General features: G+C 21.9%; 3 protein-coding genes across 3 annotated transcripts; 2 read left to right on the top strand and 1 right to left on the bottom strand.

Moving 5' to 3' along the window:
• Positions 1-1,787: 1,787 nt before the first annotated feature.
• On the top strand, positions 1,788-3,522 carry SRAE_2000153000 (Synaptic vesicle 2-related protein; the record flags this gene model as incomplete). Its single annotated transcript, XM_024652493.1, has 4 exons — positions 1,788-1,879; positions 1,937-2,135; positions 2,183-3,457; positions 3,511-3,522. The coding sequence occupies 4 exons, from the start codon at positions 1,788-1,790 to the stop codon at positions 3,520-3,522; spliced, it is 1,578 nt and encodes a 525-aa protein (XP_024506064.1).
• A 163-nt stretch (positions 3,523-3,685) lies between these two features.
• SRAE_2000152900 (V-type proton ATPase subunit C 2) lies at positions 3,686-5,247 on the bottom strand (the record flags this gene model as incomplete). The annotated part of the gene is made up of 6 exons (XM_024652492.1): positions 3,686-4,355; positions 4,412-4,598; positions 4,687-4,772; positions 4,839-4,906; positions 4,973-5,114; positions 5,219-5,247. The coding sequence occupies 6 exons, from the start codon at positions 5,245-5,247 to the stop codon at positions 3,686-3,688; spliced, it is 1,182 nt and encodes a 393-aa protein (XP_024506063.1).
• An 11,375-nt stretch (positions 5,248-16,622) lies between these two features.
• On the top strand, positions 16,623-22,244 carry SRAE_2000152800 (Epidermal growth factor-like domain and Laminin G domain and EGF-like calcium-binding domain and Cadherin domain and Concanavalin A-like lectin/glucanases superfamily domain and Concanavalin A-like lectin/glucanase, subgroup domain and Cadherin-like domain-containing protein; the record flags this gene model as incomplete). The annotated part of the gene is made up of 1 exon (XM_024652491.1): positions 16,623-22,244. The coding sequence occupies one exon, from the start codon at positions 16,623-16,625 to the stop codon at positions 22,242-22,244; it is 5,622 nt and encodes a 1,873-aa protein (XP_024506062.1).
• Between the last annotated feature and the right edge of the window lie 1,143 nt (positions 22,245-23,387).

The following is a 23,387-nucleotide window of genomic DNA, read 5'->3' as shown; positions in this document are numbered from 1 at the left end:
AAAATATTTTATAGTAATATTATATTTGACAGTAAAATAAAAGTTTAATGAATAAGATATTATGCTAGGAGGAAATTTTTTGACACTATTAATTTTCCAAAGTTTAATTAATTTTTTTTTTTAATTTTAAAAATACTGTAATGTTTTATCAAAAATAAACATTGATATAATTTGAAATGTACCAGTGACTTGAAAACGATTAAATTAAAATATTATTTTAAATAAAGAAGAGGAAATTAACATAATTACATTAATAAAATTAAAAGCTAAAATTAATTTTTAATCATCTTTTATTTATGCTGAAATACTTATTGTATTTTAATGGAGTATCATTAAAATGATATAAAGTAAAAATAAGGAATAAAATTTATATCACATTTCTTTCTTTTAAATATAATAAGAATGAGTAAATAAATGAAATTTATTATTACAAAAGATATTGATAAATATTGTGTGGTCATTCTTTAATATACACAAACATTGTTTTTTTTTCTTTTCAAATAGTTTTAATTCAATGAAAGAATTTTAAAATAGGTCTATATACTTAAGTTAAGAACTATTCATAACAATGTCAATATAGATGTTATTTTTAAAAAAAAAATGTATTTTCATTATTATTTAATAATTGTTTCGAAAACAAGAGGAATATGTATTTAAATTTTCTTGAATTCATAATTATAATGAAATGTCATAGATATATGTGCATTTATAAATATTTAAAGGAAATGATTAAAAGACTATTTCTTTATACTTTTATTTTTTTTCTTTTTTTTTTTATTTTTTACATTAGATTTAAACTTTTTTTTTTATAGTATTTTTTAACTTCTTAGTCATTATAACATTAATTTTTTTACTTAACTTCTATATTATATTTTTCTTTAACCATTATAAAATTATATGCCTTTGAGGATTTTTTTTATTATAAAAAAATTGAATTATTTTTATAAATAATATATATGTACTAGTATTTTACTTATAAATAACATTTTGTGTATAACATATTTTTCGTAATAAATTATCAAAACAATTCATTTTTTTTTTCAAATTACTAAAAAGTAACAATCAACATTGACTATCCATTTCCTAGAAACTATTATCCATATTCTTTTAAAAAAATATATACAAATAACAAAAAATTAAATTTTTTTTTGTTATCCTATTATTAATAAATGTATTTTTTTTATCTACAACTAATAATATTTGAAATGAGTTAAAATTTTATTTTAATCTATTATTATTAGAAAAAAAAATGAAGTGATGTGTTAATTTTACAAAAATAAAATTTAAAAAAAACAAATTTTTGGTATATCTTGAATTTTTAATGATTACTATATTTATGTCCCCTGCTTACCACAATATTGGAGATAGGATTAAATTATAGAATATATTTTTCTCTCCCTCTTCTACATACATATATATATATATATACAAATATAGAGTTGAAAATTGTAGAAAGTCTTTTAATAAAATGGATGTTATTTGTGTACACATATATATATATATATGTATATCTGTCCAATATTTAATTGAAACATTTGTCTTTAATTTTTAAAAAATTATATTTTAATAAAATTATTTAATTTTCCTACTTTTGTTTTTATTATTTTTTTTTTTTTTGATAATTGTTTTATATGAGATAGAAGATTTTATATATTTATAGCTGCTATATTTATTATAAATATTATTTACCATTTTAAATTATCTTTTATTTATAATATTATTTATGCTACCATAAGCTTATTTTTTATTTACATATTCTATTAGAAAAATAAGTATTAGTTCTTGAAATGGGTGATAAAGCTATATTAACTGAAGTTCTTGAAGCTTCACATTTAACTGAAACATACTCAAATCTAACAGCAAAAAATATAATAAAACAGTAAGTTTTAAATTTTTTTTTCTTTTTTTTAAAAAATAAATTATTAATTATTTAAAGATTAAAAGCTACAAATGAGGATGGATCAGTAAAATATGAAGGATTTGATAGAGAAAATGGTGAAGTAGAAATAAAAACAGGTGATGATGGTGATAAAAAATTACCCGATGAAAATTCATTTACTGTTGATGATGCTATTGAATTTTTGGGATTTGGAAAATTTCAAATTAAAATTTCTTTATTGACAGGATTAGCTTGGGTAAATATTTATTGGTTGATAATTAATTTATAATAATATTTTTTAAGATGGCTGATGCTATGGAAATGATGATATTATCTATTTTATCACCAGCACTTCATTGTGAATGGGGAATAACTTCAGTGGAACAGGCAATGATAACGACTGTCGTCTTTTCTGGGATGTTTTTATCATCAACAGTATGGGGAAAAATTTGTGATCGTTTTGGAAGAAAAATTGGTTTGATGTGTTCGGCTTTATTGACATTTTCTATGGGAGTTCTTAGTGCATTTGCACCAAATTTTAAAATGTTCCTTTTATTTAGAGGTTTAACAGGAATTGGTATTGGTGGTGTTCCACAGTCAATTACTTTGTATGCAGAATTTTTAGGAACAGCACAAAGAGCTAAATGTGTCGTTTTAATTGAAAGTTTTTGGGCTGTTGGAGCATGTTTTGAATCATTACTTGCATACTTTATTATGGAATCATTAGGTTGGAGATGGTTATTAATTTTAAGTTCAACACCATTACTTATTTTTGCTCTTTCATGTATATGGTTACCAGAATCACCAAGATTTTTAATATCAGCTGGAAGGAAAGATGATGCTTATCATATTTTACAAAGAGTTGCTAATGATAATAATAAAAATCTTCCTGATGGTAATTTAATTATGATACAATCACATAATCCAGAAACTAGAGGACATATATCAAATTTATTTACACCTAATTTAAGAAATACAACATTTTTACTTTGGTTTATTTGGATGGTTAATGCATTTTCATATTATGGTATTGTTCTCCTAACAACAGTATTCCTTCAATCATCTGAAGAATGTCATGGTGGTGGACATAAAACAAATATAACAGATATAAGTGGATGTAAACCGCTTATCAAAGATGATTATGTTGATCTTTTAACAACAACATTTGCTGAATTTCCTGGTTTAATAATAACAGCAGCAATAATTGAATGGTGCGGAAGAAAAAAGACGATGGCTGTTGAATTTGGAATATATTCAATATTTACATTTTTCCTTTATTTTTGTTTAAGTCGTCGTTCCGTAACAGCATTTATTTTTGTTGCCAGGGCATTTATTTCAGGTTCATTTCAATGTGCATATGTTTATACACCTGAAGTTTATCCAACTTCTCTTCGTGCTATAGGTTTAGGAGCCAGTAGTAGTATGGCAAGATTGGGAGCTATTGTTACACCTTTTGTGGCACAGGTGGCATCTACTCATAGTTTATATATACCAATAACAGTTTATGGTTTATTTGCTTTGCTAGGTACAATTGCATCGTTATCTCTTCCTATTGAAACAAGAGGCAGAAAAATGGCTGTAATATTTTTTTTATTTTATTTACATATATTAATATTAATTTTTAATTTTAGGATACACATTAAAAAAAAAAACAAAGAAAAGAAAAATATTAATCTAGCAATTTTTATTAAGGTAACATTTATCTCAATAAAATTACTAATTTAAATATTTATTGAAAAACAAAAAAAGAATAATTAACTATCTTTATTATACTTCATGTGTTATTAAAAAAAAAAAAATTCTTTTTTAAATATAGTCAACATTGATGTCACAGTAAACATATGGATAATAATCATTACAATTAAGTTGCATTAAAGAAAATTGATCATCTAGATTTTCTATAGATCCAGTTCCAGGTCCATCAAGATGATGGTAAAGACGACCCAACTCATTTCGTAACTTTTTTTGGCAGCCTTTTTTTGGTTTTAAAATAGCAGCTTGAAAATTGACTGGTAAACCATATCTTAAGACTGACTCAACAAATATAGATAATGCTTTTACATGAATATGTGCAGAAAACAATTCACTGAAATTTATTTTTAACCATCTTACAAGTGAAGGATATTGTTTTCTAATCTCTTGAAATAAATTTTCTCTATCACATTTACCATGTTGGAGAGTTTTCTCATCATAAACAAAATCTCTTACTATAAATTTTTTTATTTGACAATTTTTTTTAAATTCATCCAAAACTAATTTAAATATTGTTACAGTATAAAGATAATAATTGTCATCTTCAGATATTAAAGTACTAGAGTTAGGAACAACTTTATCACTCAATTTATAATAATCATTTTCCCATTCTTTTGATAAATTTTTTGGTACAACAACACATACAGTTTGTAGGTATTCAGAATTAAGAACAAAATATTCAGGTTTAACAATTCCAGATAAATCTTTTGTCAATAATGATCCACTACAATTATTATTTATTTGTTAAAATAATAGTTTAAAAAATATATATATACTTACTTTGATTTTTTATCAATATTTATTAAAGCAGTCCTTAAATTAGTGTAATTTGCCATTTTGCTTTTCATATCATTATTAATTAAAGAAACTTGTTTCATTATTATGTCAACTAATGCTTTAAGTGACTGTTTTAATGGATACTTAGCAGCTTGCCATTGAAATTTACATATATAAGTATCAATGTCCTCTAAAATAGTAATTTTGTATTATATATTTTTTTTGACATATTTTAAATAGAAAAAGAAATTAACTTTTTTTTCATATCATAAACATACTTCCTTCAATATTAAGATTTTCATATAATTTGTCTTTTCCTTCCTCAAGAACATCCTCAAAATGGTGAACTAATTTTTGAGTTATACTTAAAAATTAAAAAAAATAAAAAATTTTATTATAAAAACAACTTTTTTGTTATATAAAAAATTACCCATTAATAGTTGAATCGAGTTTTGATAACCCTTCAGATAATCCAATTAATTGATCAAGTGTTCCAACCTAAAAATATTTATCATATGATAGATAAAATTATTATTAAAAAAAAATAAAAAATATTAAAGGAACCTTCAAATCTGGTATATTAAATTTAAAATTATCACTATACACCACAGTGGAGTAATTCAAATCTTCCCAAGTACCGTTTGGTGTACCATCTCCAGGTACAGAGATAAACCAATATTCTGAGAGTGGCTTCATCAAATAATTTCTGAATAAAATATACTACTTATCATTAATTATTTAATCAAAATTCTTTTTGGTATATCGTATAAAGATACTTTTGATTTATCAAAAAAAAAAGGAACATCTTACTTTTGTATTGTAATATTGTTTGATGACATAAAAAAATGTGAAAGAGAGAAACTATCTTTTTTTTTTGATAAAAATTATAATATCAAGAGGAGAAAAAGAAACCGATTGTTGATATTTTTCATTCATCCATAACAATTCTTTTTGATGGTTAATTTAATATATGGTTATTACTTATACAAACATCTTCATTTCCTGTACTCAAAAAAAAAAAAAAAAAAGTTCAATGAAATATGAGAATGATAAATTAATGGAAAAGGGGGATAATCAAAAGGTTGGAGATGTTGTATAATTAGTACTTAAAAGATTACCTTTCATGTGCCATTATTTGAAAATAAAAAAAGATTAATAAACATTATAATAGTATAAAGATATTTGAGAAACTAAAACATTTTAAAGAATAGAATGTGTAAAGTGACAAAAAGTATTTAATTAAAGTAAGAGGATTATTAATATGAAGATAGTACTTAAATGATTATATTATAATTTTATTACTCTTTTATTAAGATAAACCATTAAAGCTTATATTTCATTGATAACTTTTTTTTTTTCTACCTCCATTCAAATGACATTATTTAATTTACCAAATATTTAACACATTATTTTTATTTACACTGTAAACATTTATTTTACCTCTTTTGTCATTATTATTTTTTAAAAGTTTAAATGTTGTCATAAATGGCATATATAGGTATAATAAATTAAAGAATAAACTACCATTGTCTGGGTGTTCATTCATTTAAAAAAAAAAAAAATTACCTCTATATGTATATGATTCATAAATTAATCATTTTTCCTTTGTAATTCCTATAATGAAGTGTATTACAATGAAGAGGAAAATCAAGTTACGAGTCCTGATTAATGATCTATACCAAATTGCTTAAAATAACTAATAAAAAAAAAGATAATTTATTTGGACAACATTTATATTTATTTTAAAATTTTTGTAACATTAAAAGATTTTATACCATAGATGTCTTTTTTAAAAAATGACAAACTAAAAAAGAAATAAATATTTAAATTATTTTTTTTTAATTTTAATTTTTTTTTCTTCTTAAAAAGTCTTTTTACTATGATTAGATTTATTTTATTTATTGTAATGTTAAGTTGAAGGTAAGATAAAATGACAATAAAAAAGATGGAGAACATTATAATAAAATTAATTTAATCATAGAAATTACCATTTATTATATTTAAATTGCTTTAGACTATAATTTATTTTTTTTAAATTAAATATCTATTTTTAATAAAAAAAAAATATTTATTAAAACTATAAAAGACTTTTTGAAGGTTTTATTCTTTTTATAAAAATTAAGAATAACGTTTTGATAAGTTTTATACAATATATTCTTGACAACAATTATAATCAAAAAGATAATATTTTATTGTTTTGATTATGTATCAAAATAATATTATATGAATTGTATTATTATAATAATTTTTATTACCTTACATTGAATAGGAGTTATATTTATGGTAAGTATTTTTATGGAAGGTTATGAGGAATTGAATGACATATATAAACTTTTGTATCATTAAAAAGAAAATCATACATGCCAATAGAAATATTATTTCAAAAGTTTTATTATTTTTGAAAAGTAGGATTTTTCAAGTGTTTTTACCTATTTAATTTGACAATTATAAATGATATGCCTTATCTGAAATTTTAAATTATAACTTTTTTTTTTCTTTTATTATTATTATATTTTAATTTTTAAAATAATTTTTTATTTATGCCATTTATTTAATATTTTTTTTGTTAATAATAATATATATAAATTATTAAACAAATAATGTATTCTTTCAAATCACTTTTTAATAATAACACTTAAAAAGTATGAATTTTATAGTATATTATCTCCTTCTTTTTGAATGGACTTCTCAAATTTATGTACTTTTATATTGTTTTAATAACAATATAATAAATAATCAAACGATATTTAATAATAAAATATACTTGCTTTTTTTTTTGTTTTTAAGTTTATTTACAACTTTAATAGAACTTGTTTTTCGTTAATAGTTATTTACTTTAAATTATATAGATAAGTTTTAAAGATTAAAAAGTATTTTTATTTTTTTTTTTTAAATAAATTACTTTTTATTTTAGTAATTTAATAATCTTATAAATCATTTCCGGTTATATATTTTTCATTCTTTAGTTTATTCCGCCATATTACAGATGTTTATTAGAGTGACAGTAACCTTCTATCCACATGTCCTTTGTAATCTTTTAATAATCCTTATTTCTTTGTTATTATCAATATAACTCATATTATAATAAGAGGTAAATCACAACAGGTGTAAAAAGGTACATATATATTTTTTTTTTCTAAAACAATTGTATTATATGGTCCAATATAAATATAGTAACTGGGAAAGGATAATGTCCTTACCAATTGGTGCCACATTTGATAATTATTATAATAAAAAGGATAGGTACATATTATAATTTATCATTGGAAAGGCATAGATATATAAACAATATATCAAGTATAAAACGGAAATGATCACACCCTCTTTAGTATTTTGGACAAATTGTAGTAATTTGTTTTCTTTTTATACATTACCCTTATATGTTTATCTCATAATGAGTCATATATTTCTTATTTCTTATAAATATATTATTTTTAGTTAAAATAAATATTTTATACTATAATAAATATAAAAAAGATCCATTAAAATAGCTAGAATATTAATAATATATTTAATTGTCTGTTGAAGTTATATTTATATATATATATTATTTATTGAAATGATTCTCTAAAATTATTATTATAAAAATTGCTTTTTTACTTGTCCATGCCAAGGACAAATAATATTTTTAAATTCTACAAAAAAAAAACTTTACATACTTTTAAAAACCACCCATTGATCTTTTTTCTTTTAGAAATTACTTTAATACAAATGTAATTTATTTTATCATTAGTTAAAAAGAAATATATAATAAATTAACTACAAAAATTCTTTCCACCTCATAATATTACCTTATCAATCTTTTTATCTTAAAATCTCACCTTTTTTATATGTCTTTTCATTTTATTAATACCCATATACAAAATTATTATACTCCTCCATTTTACATATGTATCTTGATATAATGATGTAAATTAAATATAAAGAAGAGACAAAATAAAATATAATATGATATAAGAATAAGATGAACCTTGTCAGTTTCATAATCTTAAATTATAATCAAAATTCTTTTTGATTTTCTTTGCAAAATTTACAAAATATAGATGAATAAAATATATTTTTTTTTAAATTAATTTTATACAAAAATTAAGTACAAATTATTTTATTATATTATGTCCCAATTTAAATATTATTATTATTTTTTTTTTAAAACTTTTAATTTATTTTTATTTTATAGATATTTTTGATGGGAAATTTATTTTTTCTATAATATTCTATATTTATATATTATTTTGTTAACAATAAAAAAAAAACCACTTTTAATAGATGGCATTTTATATAATGATATATTTGAAGTATTATATTTTATTATTATTATTGTTATTTCCATTAATATATTCATTCTCTGAGACAACTTATGATTTTTCAATTAATGAAGAGGTTCCAGTAGATACTTTAGTTGGAAAGATTGAAATTAAACCTAATTATGTATATAGATTAAATCCATCAACAACTAATTTGTTTAATTTTAATGATAAAAATGGTGAAATAACAGTTAAAAATAAAATTGATAGAGAATCTTTAAAATTTAATTTTAAAGAAGGTAATTGGATTAGGCTAATTATTGTAACACAACCATCATCTTTGATTACAATTAATATTAAAATAAATGATATTGATGATAATGAACCATCTTTTAATGAAAAAGAAAAAGTATGTTTTGAAGTAGTTTTAATCTTTTTAATATATATATATTTTTAGACAATTTATATTCTTGAGAATACTCCAATTGATACAAAAATTATCCTTCCACAGGCTATTGATTTAGATGATGGAGATAATGGAAAGATAACAAAATATTGGATTGAAAATATTGATAATAATCATGAAAAGATACCATTTGATATATTAAGATCAGGAAATTCTGATGATGATAATATGTTATATCTTATTGTTAAAGATCTTCTTGATCGTGAAAAACAATCTATATACAAATTTAATATTGTTGCTAATGGTAGTTATAAAAATGAAATAATGTAAGTAATATTAAAAATTTTTATTACCCCCTTACTTAAAAAGCATTCTAATGTTTTCTCATTGAAAGGTTATTTAATTACTTGTGCAGGTGGGTACTTTTCATGTAAAAGTACATATTAAATCTGTGAATGTTTTCTTTATATATATCTATTTGTTGTAATAAGATACTCATATCCATCTGAATATATATACATACTATATAGTATATTTATTATATATAAATTAACTAATTGTTACAAAATAGTTTAAATATTAGCAAAATTATAATAAGACGTTTAAGATAATTTAATTGTTCCTTTAACTATAATAATATAAAAAAGGTTATCATTATATAATTTATAGAGAAACTCGTCTTCCAGTATCAATTTTTATTACTGATGTCAATGACAATGCACCAATTTTTGAAAATACTAATTATACAATAATATTAACAGCTGAAAATAAAAAAGATGACATCATTGGGAAAGTATCAGCAATTGATGGTGATGAAGGAGAAAATGGAAAAATAACATATAAATTAAATTCTAATTCATTTTCTATCAATGAAAAAGATGGTCAAATTAAATTACTTAAAGATAAAGTTAACTGTTCAAGTAGTTGTATATTAATAATTGAAGCTTCTGATAATGGAACTGAACCATTACGGTCAAGAGCATTTGTTACTGTTAAAAGTTTTGAAGAAAATTTATATACCCCTGAGATATCATTTAGATTATATCCCGCTGGTATTGAATTTGCCAATGTCCTAGAAAATGCTACAATAGGTAATACGGTTGCTGTATTAACAATAAAGGATAATGATAAGGGTGAAAATGGTGAAACAGATTTAGAAATTATTAATGGTAATGAAAAAAATTATTTTTATTTAGAAAAGGGAAAAAATTTTGGTATATTACGTGTAAATGAGGAATGGATTAATTATAATAAAAAGAAAAAAAAATTTAATAAAAATGAATATTTTAAATTAACATTTAAAGTATCAGATAAAGGAATTCCAAAAAAAAGTAGTAAAAAATCATTAAAAATTTTTGTAAGACCTAGTGAAGATATACCTCCTACCTTAAGTCAATCTATTATTAAAACAAAAATAGGTGAATGGACAAAAATTGGAACATTTATTACTAGAATATTTGTTGAGACAAAAAATGATAAATTAGAATTTAATATGATAAGTAATGAAAAAAATGATAGTGAATATTTTTATTTAAATAAAGAAAGTGGATATATTTTTTTGAAAAAAAAATTAAATTCAACTGAGAGAAGTCAATTTACTATTGATGTTAATGTAAAAAAAGAAGCACCATATATAACATCTTCTGTATGTAGGATTGATATAAGTATTATTCCATCAAACAATCCACCATTTTTTGATAAAAATATATGGGAATTTAGAATTCCACAAGATATATCTTCAAAAAAAGATTTCTTGATAGGAAGAGTCAAAGCAACAGATAATGACAAAGAAGATGATGGAAAAGTAATCTATCAAATAGTTGATCCCTTAAATATTTATTCTAAAATATTTAGGATAAAAGAAAAAACCGGTGATATATTTTTTATTGAAAATAATAATTATAAAAAAATTAAGGAAAAATATATCTTTCAGGTGATGGCAACTGACAAAGGAGTTAATCCAAAAACATCTTACACAAATGTAATAGTATTGTTTGATAAAAAAGATCATCTTTCACCTTATTTTCCAATTATAAATAATTATCAAGTTATTCGATTACATGAATTTCCTGATACAGTACTATTAATGGTAACTGCATCTATTGATGATAATAAAGATGGAAGAAAATTGACATATTATTTAATTGACAATGAGTATAATGATTTTATTGAACTTGGCCACCTGACTGGTCAAATTAAACTAAAGAAAAAAATTAGTGAAAATTTCAAAGTTGGTGACAATTTTGTCATTGAAATTGGAGTTAAAGATGGTAATGATAATGAGGCAATAGAGAATACTAAAGTTACCTTTGAAATTGTTAATGACAATCAAAATTTAAATATATTTAGTTTACACAATAAATGGCATTACGAAATTGATGATGGAAAAAAAAATGTTACAATTGGAAAAATTAATATAATTGAAAATTTACATATAAATGAAATTGGTAATTTTGAACTATTAAATTGCAACAATATTTTGAATATAAATAAAGAAACAGGTGAATTAAAAGTTGAAAAAAATTTTACCTTTGATAGGGAAAATCATATTTGTATTGTTAAATTAGGAAAAGCCACCAAACAATTATTTTTAACATTTAAAAAAAATAATGATTTTTATGATAAAGTTATAAAAAACTTGAGAGATGTTACTATTAATGTTGATCACAAAATCATTGGTCAAGAAATATTTTCAATTCCATTTATAAATTCTGATCATAATTATGTATTTTCTATTGATACGGTATTACTTGAAATTAATGAGAAAACAGGTGTAATAAGATTAAGTAATAAAATTACAGATGTTATAAATCAAATTCAAGCCACAGTAACAATTTCCGATTCAAAGAATAAACTAAAAGTATTAAAAACTTTTAAAATAAATGTCATATTTACTAATGAAAGAAAAAAAAGAAAATTAATACGAACAATACAATTTGATGTTGAGGAAAATGTTGCAATAGGGCACATAATAGGTAACATAAAAAAAGAACCAATTATTGACAATGACCCATGGTATTTTTATAATAACTCTTTTACCAACAATCAAAAAATATCAATTCTATCAAATGGAAGTATTGTCGTTTCCGGATATATTGATAGAGAAAAACTTTCAATTGTCAAAGAAGTATTTACAAATGGTATTGAAATTGTTAATGTGTATGTTAATATTCAGGATACTAATGATAATGTTCCTTTTTGTGAGAGTAACCAAAAATTTGTCATACCAAAAAGTTTAGAAATATTTTCTACTATTGGGGTAATTAAGTGTAATGATAGTGATTTTGGAAGAAACTCTATTTTATCTTATAAACTTTTATCACATTCTGATATTTTTTATATTGATAATAGAAGGGGAATTTTGAAGAATTTAAAAAAAATTATGGTAGACCAGAATAATATTATGATGGAGGTTAAAGATTCAGGTGGTCTTAAAAGTAAAACTGAATTTTCTGTTATTGTTGTTAATGATAATACTGAAAAAATTGTTTTTGAAAAAAATTTTTACTATTGGGATTTAAATATTGTTGATAGTATTAAAATCAAAGCAAAAGGAAATGTAACATATAAAGTACATAATTATGAAAATTATTTTGAAATATCAAAAAGTGGTAGAATAAAGGTTAAAAATAATACATCATTGATGCCTTCAATTATTTATAATTTAACTATTATTGGAACAACAAAATCATCAGACAAAATAAATGGAGTTGGAATGACTTTTGTCCTCATTGATCCACCAAAACCAATTAAATTAAAACCAATATTTACAAAGTTTGATTCATACATAAAATTAGATGATACCACAATTCCTGGTTCTATAATAACAACAGTTGGAGCATCAGTTTTTGATCCAAAGACTCCAACAATTGCTTTAGATAATATTTTATATACTTTAAGTATTGAAGGTAATTATAATGGAACATTTGAAATTGATTTATATTCTGGTGAAATTATTTTATCAAAATATTTAACTAAAAATGACAAAGAATATGTTTTAAAAGTAAAAGCAGTTGCAGGAAATGGAATGATAAGTGAAAAAGAAATGACTATTGTTATTGAAAAAGGTTATAAAAAAGAAAATAATGGATTTGAATTAAAGAGTGATATTTTTTATGCTACAGAAAATGTTGATAAAAATTCCATTATTGGTAAAATAAAATTTATTGATAATGAGTTAAATAATTTTAATGATGTTGAAATTAAAATTTTATTTGACTCAACATTAAATAATTATTTTGAGATTCAAAAGGATAATCTTATAATTAAAAATTTTATTGATCGTGAGGAGTATGAAGAAGTTTATCTTTTATTACAAATAGAACATAAAAATATTTTTTATAGAAAATGGATTAGAGTAAAAATTATTGATACAAATGATAATTATCCAGAATGTAGTGGTATAAATGCTATTGTTATTAAAAAATTACCTTTAAATGTACAGGTACCATGTATAGATTTAGATTATGGTGTCAATTCTTCACTTGGATATTCATTGTACAATTCAAAAGAAATGGCAAAATTTACTGATATTATAAGTATTGATCCAAATGGTAATTTATTGATAGGAAAAAAATTTACAAAAATGGATATTAAAGATAAACCAAGTTATATAACATTAAATATATTTGATAGAGCATATGATGAAAAAAATGGAATTATATTAAATGATTCTTTAAGAAAATCTACACAACGCCAAATTGCATTAATAAAATGGAAAGAAGTTGATGGATTTAAATTTGAAAAAAAATCATATAATTTCTTTATCAATGAAAGTACTGATATTGGTGATATTATTGGAAAAGTCACCCCATCAAAAGAATCATTTATTTTTATTGTTGATCAAATCATAGATGGTACATTTATTGGTAATAAAAATTTTTTTGATGTTGATGATAAAGGTAATCTTAAAATTACACGCAAACTAAAAAGTGAAATGAAAGTTATTAAATTAATTTTAATTGCCATTGGAAGAGAGGGTGAAACAACAGAAACTGAAGTTAAAGTAAATGTTAATACAAATAAATATATATTTAATTTTCCAAAAAATATTTTACCATCAATAGTTAACCTATCAATTGAGGATAAAAAGGTTATGGAAGGGCAGGTGATAACAAAAATTTCAAAAATTTTACCAATTAAAGACTCAAACAATTTAATGTCCTTCACTTTTGATTCTAGATATAATGAAATTGAAAAAATATTTGAAATAAATAAAAATACCGGTATTATTTTATTGAAAAATTTAAAAAATATTACTTTAACAAATATTTATTATGGTGTTGTAAAAGTTTCATTATGTACCAATGACATTGAATATTTGATTCCTATATCAATAAATATTGAAAAAAAAGATTCAAAGAGACCAAAAATTTTATCATGTATGGATGATCAAAGGTATTTTATAAGAGAAGATGCCCCATTTGATTCTATTATTGGTTCAGTAATTACACAACAAAATGATGAATTAATTTATGAATTAATAAATCCTCCAAATAATATTATGATTGAATCTTCAACTGGTATTATACGTGTTAATGGTTCATTTGATCATGAAAAAGAAGCATTTTATAAATTTAGTATAAAAGTCACAAATGTCTTAAATTTTTCATCAACCTGTGATACTTATCTTTACATAGAAGATATAAATGATAATAAACCTCAAATCTTGAATAAGGAAATGAAAATTTATATAGATGAGAATGCAAAAATTGGTGATAAGATCTTTACCTTTGATATTTATGATGAGGATGCTGATAGTTATCTTAATTATAAAATATCACCCGAAAGTAATCCATATGGTATTTTTAGTATTAATGATATTGATGGAACAATACAATTAGAAAAAGAATTAGATTATGAAAAAGAAAAAAAACATGAATTAGAGATAACAATTATGGATAATATTTTTCCTAATATAGTTAATTATATTAAAACAACTGTTATTATAATTGTTAATGATGTTAATGATAATCCACCTATCTTTGAAACAGATACTTCAACATTTTTTATAAGTAAAGATAAAAGAAAAAATGATTTAATTGGTATTGTTAATGCTATTGATCCAGATGAAGGATATGGTGGTGTAGTTCATTATAGGATTATCCCTGAAACATTACCTTTAAATGAAGTTTATATTGATAATGTTTTTGGATATATATATTTAAATACAAATAATACAACTGTAGATGAGATTAATTTTATTGTTGAGGCATATGATAATGGAGAACCAATGTTAAGGATGATACATGAGGTTAAATTAGTTAAAGAAAAAGAATTTACCATTAATGATAATGAAAATGAAATATTTAAAATTAGTATTAAAGAAAATTTACCAATTGGAAGTTTTTTAGTTAAATTTGAAAAAAATATAAATATTATTGGATATTCTTCTTCACCAATGTGTAGATATATCTCATCATCAGGAGTTGTACTTTTAGATAATAATGTTGATTATGAAATTTTAAAAAATTTTACTTGTACAATTAAAAGTATCAATGATATAGTATTGGGAAAAATATTAGTAAATGTTGAAGATATAAATGATAATATACCTATATTTTATGAAAAAATTAAAGAAATATATATATCAGAGAACATTAATAATTTACCTATACCAATAGGTGAAATGTTAGCATATGATGATGATGAAAATTTAAATAGTTTCATTCAATATTCTATAATTGATGGTCCTCCTGATTATTTTTCAATTAACACAACTTCTGGTATCATATTTTTAAATAAACCATTAGATAGAGAAGAAAAATCAAAATATATCTTGACTATTGAAGCTTTTGATTCTGGAATTAATGTTAATCATAATTATGGAACATTAATTATTAATGTTATTGATGTTAATGATAATCCACCAAAATTTAATAAACCATTATATTATATTACAGTTGAAGAAAATACAAAACCTATTGATAATTTACTTATAGTTAATGGTAAAGATATTGATGAAGATGAAAATGGATACATTATATATCGAATAGAAAATAATGAAAATGATTTTACAACTAATTTTCCATTTTCAATAAATTCAAAAACTGGACAAATATCATTATTAAGAAGTTTAGATTATGAAGATAAAAATCTATGGAATTTTACTGTTATTGGAGAGGATAATGGTAAATTTAATTATCATACCACATCAGTATCTGTTATTGTTGAAGTTAAAAATACTGAAGATAGAACTGGACCAATAATAAGAAATACACTTTTTGATGTATATATTAAAGAAAATACCAGACGTGATAGTATTATTTTTGTAATAGATGCTGTTGAAAAAATATCACCAAAATTATATAGATCAGATACCTTAAAATATACCATAAATGAAATTGATAGTCAATATTTTTATATTGATGAAAATGGTGTAATATATTTAAAAGATATATTAGAAGAAGGAAAAAATAATTATGATATTGGTGTTATTGTTACAGATAGTATTGGAAATAATGCAACAACAAAATTAAGTGTATATATTGCAACACAATCAAAATTTCCTAAATTATTACCATTATTAAAAAGTAGAATTGCATTAAGAGAAGATATAAAAAATATGGATATATTAAAAATTGAAGCAACTAATAATGGAAATGAAGTTAATATTATTAAATATTTTATTGCATCTGGTGATTCAAATGATGATTTTTACATAGATCCATTGACGGGAGTTTTATCTGTTAAAAAATTAAATCGTGAAAATTTTCCAGGATATAATCTTATTGTTGGAGTTTCATTATCTAATTATATAGCTTATACTTCATATCAAAGAGTACAAATACATGTTATTGATGTTAATGAACCTCCACAATTTATATTACCAATATATGAAGTAAAAGTTGAAGAAAATGAAATTATACCAAAAAAATTATTAACTGTACATGCAATAGATAATGATTCTAATGATTTTAATCAAATTGAATATAAAATTATTTATGGTAATGAAAATAAAGAATTTATCATTGATTCTAAGACAGGAGAAATTACACTTAATAAAATTCTTGATGCTGAAGAAAAAAATAAATATATATTGACAGTGGAGGCAAAAGACAATGATAATTTATCTTCAACAACAAAAGTTTTAATTACCGTCAAAGATCAAAATGATAACAGTCCCAAATTTACAAGATTATTTTCACCAGAAATTTATGAAAATAATTTTATTGGTGAAATTATTTGTACTATTACAAGTACTGATTTAGATATTGATATTGAAAATAGAAATAATTTATATTTTTTGGAAAATAATTACAATGATACTTTTAATTTAGATAGTAAAACTGGTGAATTAAAAGTAATGAAAATTTTAGATAGAGAAGAAGTATCAGAGTATAAATTACGTGTAACAGCAAAAGATGACTTTTGGCAAATATCAACAACATTTTTTGTTACAGTTAAAGATAAAAATGATAACAAACCACAATTTGAAAAATCTTTTGTTAATATAAAATTAAGTGGCAATGAAAAGTATGGAGATGTTTTGTATGTAATTAAAGCAACAGATAAAGATGAAGGAAAAAATGCTAGAATAATTTATAAATTAGAAGATCCAAGAACAGAAATTATTTATGTAGAACCATTAACTGGACAAATAATTTTTCTCTCACATTTAAATACATTTGAATCACAAAAGATAATTAAAGTTATTGCCATAGACATGGGTGACAATCCACTGGAAACATCTATTGATATTATTATTGAAAAAGAGATAAATAAAAATAATGTTTCAAGTGTTGAAAGTTTTAATTTTATTGAAAGTATTGACCAGGTAACTATACCTGTATGGGAGAACATTGATTACAATAGTAAACTATTTGAGTTTGATAAAAAATATTTCATAACATCTATTACCTGTCCAAAAAATAAAAAAAATATGTTTAATGAATTGTGTGAGAAGGAAAATTTATTTGAAATTAAAAATCAAACTTTATATTTAGTTGGAAAATTAGATTATGAAACAGAAAATTTATATTCAATAAAATTACAAAGTGGAGATAAAATCAAAATATTAAATATTAAAGTTCTTGATATTAATGAATATTCTCCAGTTATAATTAATAATGACATACCAAATACAGCAAATCAAATTAGTAAATATTCTAAACCTAATACTATTTTATCAAGTATTGAAGCAATAGATCTTGATTCAGGAAAAGGATCAGAATTAAATTTTTATATAAACTCTTTTACCCAATCACCTGTTGATGGAATGATTATTGATAGAAAAGTAGGATTAATTACATTAAATTCTAAAAATAATCTTTCAATGATAAATGAATATAATTTACCTTTAGAGGTAATAGTAAAAAATGGAAAATTAGATAGAAAAGTACCAAAACATGATATGATAACATTAACTTTTACAAATGTAACTTCACCACCAGTTTTTGATAAAGTTTTTTATACAATTGATTTGCCTATAGATAAAATAGAAAAAAAAACAAAACTTTTAGAATTCAACTTTTTTAACAATAATAATGGTAATTATGTTTATTCAATTTATCCTGAAAACAAAAATGATGAAGGATTAATTTGTATTGATAAAAAAGAAGGATACATAAAAATATGTAATACTTTTACAACAAATATTATAAATAAATTTCAACAAAAAAATTATAAATATATTTTAACAATTCATGAAAATATAGGAAAAAAAAATAAAATTGAAATTTTAAGAAGTAAAGCAATACTTATAGTTAAAGTAATTAAAAAAATAGATGATATATCAAAATTATTAACATATACAATTGAAGGAATAGAAGAAAATAGTAATATTGCTTTGTTAAATATTAAGAAAGGTGAAAAAGTTGAGATTGAAGATAATAATTTAAGAGAATTATTTACTATAAATACACAACAAAAAGTTTTGATGAATAAAAAAGTTATCAAAAGAGAAACACCAAATATTGATTATATAAATATTCCATTGAAATTTACAAATAATATTGGTAAAGTAAGAAAAGAAATAATCATTCTTGGAATTGAAAAAATAAAAAAAGAAGATAGTAAAAAGATATCAGTAAAAAATATTATAATACAAGGAACACCTGATTTTATTGATGTTAATACATATAAGAATAAAAAATGCCTTATTAAATATAATGATAATACTACAGAAAAATGTAAAATACCTTTTAGTAAATTTACAAAACTTTCCAATTTAACAATATATCAGGATAACACAACATACAAAATAATTGGTTCATTATATAATGATTATCCTAATGATGGTGTATGGTTAGAAATAGATACAACCTTACAATCAGGTATTGGAGAAATTTTATATCAATTACAAAATAAATTCAATGATATGACTATAAGATTGATAGGAATTAAAAAAACTAATGATAATAAGATATCAAAAAAGCAAATTTTTATTTCAATAATGAATACTTTTAATAGAATAATAAATTCACAAGAGACAAAAAAAATTGTTGAAAAATTTATTAATGATTATCATTTGAAGGAAAAAGTTAGGATAATTGATGAAATTTGTCAGGAAGCTTGTAATAAAATTATATGTGATACTAAAATTATTCCATCTGAAGATTTTATAAAATATTCTTACTCCTCATATTCTTGGTATGGACCTATAATTGATATTAAGTATAATTGTATTGAAGATAAGATACTAGATAATAGTAATACAATGAAATGTTTTAAAAGACCTTTTTATGTTTCACAGGTATTTGGACAAAATTATCATTCATCTCAACTTGGTGACTGTCAAAATGGTGGTTTTTGTAATCCTAAAACAGAAGTTTGTACCTGTCCTAAAGGATATAAGGGAGTTTTTTGTGAAGAGGATATCAATGAATGCCTAAATTCTAAAAATATTTGTGGTAATGAAGGAATATGTATTAATATACCAGGAAGTTACAAATGTATGTGTGAAAATGGAATTGAAAAATTTAATTGTGATGATAATAAAAATATTTACAATAAAAATAATACTTGTAATGAAAATATTTGTAAAAATGGTTTGTGTATACCAAAAAATGATGGTTCATCTGATTTATGGTTTTGTTCTTGTAATAAAGGATATTATGGAGATAACTGTGAAACAAAAATTTACTCTTTTGAGTATAGTAGTTTTATGGAAATTGATATGAAAAATGAAGAAATTGAAGAGTTAATTTTTGATTTTAATACTAAACAAGAAAATGGTATTCTTTTTTATTCATATACTTTAGAAAATCAATATGATTATATTAGTGTTGATTTAATTAATGGAAATATTCGTTTAAGTTTAAATAGAAGTTTAACAAATGAATTGATAAATGAATTTATTCATACTCCTATAAATGATGGTATATGGAAAAGGCTTCAATTAATTTTTACACATAATTCTGTTATAATTAATTTAAAAGCATGTAATAATAAAGGAACAGAATGTGTTGAATGTATTAATGATATATGTAGAAAAGAAATTGAAACAATTTATGGAAGATTTTCTTTACCATCAAAAAAATTTTTAATAGGTGGTATTGGTAATGATGATGAAATTTTAAGTAGAGGAAATCAATATAATTCACCAGAATTTGTTGGTTGTATAAAAGATATTTATCTAAATAATTTACCATTATTTAATCATAATGTTATTGTTGAAAATTTAATTGATTATTGTCCATTAATAGGAAGGCAAAATAATTGTCATGAAGATATATGTGGTAAATTTGGAAAATGTTATAATAAGTTAAATAGTTATACTTGTAAATGTAACGATATTTTTACATCAGATTCAAGTTGTAAAGATATCGTTCAACCAGTTTCATTAGGTGATGGTCAGGTTGCCTTTGAATTAACAGGAAATGGAAAAAAATTATTACAATTTGTTTCAAATAATAGGAGTAGTATTGAAAATTTACCAAATTTTCCTAAAAAAAATATTCAAAGAAGAAGGATATCTGGAAATACTTTTTCAGAAATTTTTTCATACACTTCAGATGATATTCTTTCATCACCTCATTACTCAAAGATATCTTTACAAAATCAAAAATTAGAAATTGATTTTAAAACAAATCATAGTGATGGTGTTCTTTTATCAATTTATTCAATAAATTCATCCAAAATATTTATGCTTAAACTTGATAATGGTACTTTAAATTATTGTGTATATGATGGTTTGACAAATATTTTTACAATTGAAATAAGTAAAGATATTTTAAATTTATATTGGCATAGAATTGGTATCATTACATCAATAACCAATCCAAATACTATATCATTTAAATTAAATGGTGAAGTTATTGTAAAAAATTTAGACAATAATTATATACCAATATTTGTTCATAAAGATTTAGGTGCAATATTAATTGGAGCTGCAAAGTCAACAAGTTTTATACCATTTAAAGGATGTGTTAGAAGATTAATTATTAATGATTATGGTTATTCAATGATTAGTAATGTTAAAAAACCAAAAGTTGATGGTTTATTTAGTCTTAAACATCTTGGACAAGTCGAAATTGGATGTAGTGTTCCTTCAATCAATGAAAATGAATGTGATAATTGTGAGGGTAACTTTGATGAAAGAAATACAAAATTAAATGATTTAGGAAATGTACTTGGTATTGCATTTATATTTTTATTTATTTTAATAATTTTATCATCAATATATTTTATTGTTAATAGATATCAATGGAAAAAAGATAAAAGAAAAAATATAAAAAGAAAAAATGAAAATGAAATTAATGAAAATAATATTTTTCCTAATTTAGATAATATTCCTAGAACTTTTATATCATATCAAAATACAGCTATATCAGCATTCTCATCATATGAAAATATTGGTTCTAATCCTTTTATTATCTCAAATAATGGTAATATAAATCCTGGTTTTTCTTCAAATACTCAATTATCAAATACAATTGATCATCAGGGATCTAGTGGTAATCCATCTATGCACAATTTAAGTCATATTTACGATGCACCACTTATCAATAGGTCTTCAATAATTCAAAATAATATATTTACAAAAGATTATTATCAAAATCCAACTTTAGAAATGGATGAGACATCCAATAATAAAACTGGCACTATTAAAAGATGCCGAAAACTTGTTACTTTTTCTCCAACTAATGGAATTAGTTATATTAACGATAATAATTATCATTATCCCTCAAATTACTACATTAATAATAGTGATGATGATGATGGAAAAGAAAGTCCATATCTATGAAATAAAAAAAAATATATATATAATGATCTCATATTTCTATTTATGTAATTTTTTATGTACAAAAAATAATAAACTTTTTAAAAATTATTTCATTTTTATTTCTAAATATAACGTTTAACTTTTTTTCAAGTTAACAGCTAAATTTTAATATATGAAAATATAAGTAATGTCAAATGGGATCTCTTTTAGAGTCACTGACGTACTGAATTTAAAAAAAATAAATTAAGTAAAGTATTTAAAAAGGTTTTAAAAATTTAAATAAATGTATAGTAATTGGAGCATTTGATAGTTGATAAAAAATAAAAAAAAGTTTAAAAAAAGTTTTAGAAAAATTTTTTTATTATATTCAAGTTTTAAAAAAAAATTTCTAGTACATATGTGATACTAAAATTAAACCATTGTTAATTATTTTAAAAATTCATTCCGTATCAAGGCAATCGAATGACTATGGTTTCATATTCAAATTCCAAAATAAGTTGTTTTTTTGTCACATTTTTAGAAGTGAAATCAGAAATCTAGAATATTTTTAGCCAATTTCTGAATCTTCAAAAACAATAATGTTATAGCTATGAAAATTAATAATCTAGTCCATCTTTTGAATAGAAATCGAATGAAACTAGTCCCAACTTCATAGGGTCATTATTTGCTGAGATACTGAAAAGTCGAGAACAATGAATATTTTAGAAAAATTTCCGCCTTTGGTTATATCTTGCTTCAAAATCATGATAAATAAAATCAGATTTCTGCAATTTACTTCAAATAAGTTTTCAAGTGGGGTCTACCTTCAAAATTTTTTTATATATTTAAGTACTTGCGAGATATGAAAAAATGGTGACAATGGATTACGCGCGAAAAAGTACCAAGCACAGTATTCCAAGAACGGTTGGAAATATAAAAAAGTTTTCGACGTAAGGTATAACTTAAATTATAAAAGAAGCACAGCGCATCAAGTTTCAAGGACCTGTGACCTCATTAACTTGAGTTATCACTAAATTGTTAAAACTTTTTTTTTAACATATTTCTTATCATATCTTCATTTTTAATAGTCCTATCAAATTGTAAATAGGCTTAATGAATTTCTCGTAAAAAAGTTATATAGAAACAACTGTATATTTGTAAAATATCTCATTGTATCATAGAAGT

Source organism: Strongyloides ratti (assembly GCF_001040885.1).
Source record: "Strongyloides ratti genome assembly S_ratti_ED321, chromosome : 2".
Taxonomy (NCBI): domain Eukaryota; kingdom Metazoa; phylum Nematoda; class Chromadorea; order Rhabditida; family Strongyloididae; genus Strongyloides; species Strongyloides ratti.
This window is presented reverse-complemented; position numbering and strand designations above follow the sequence as displayed.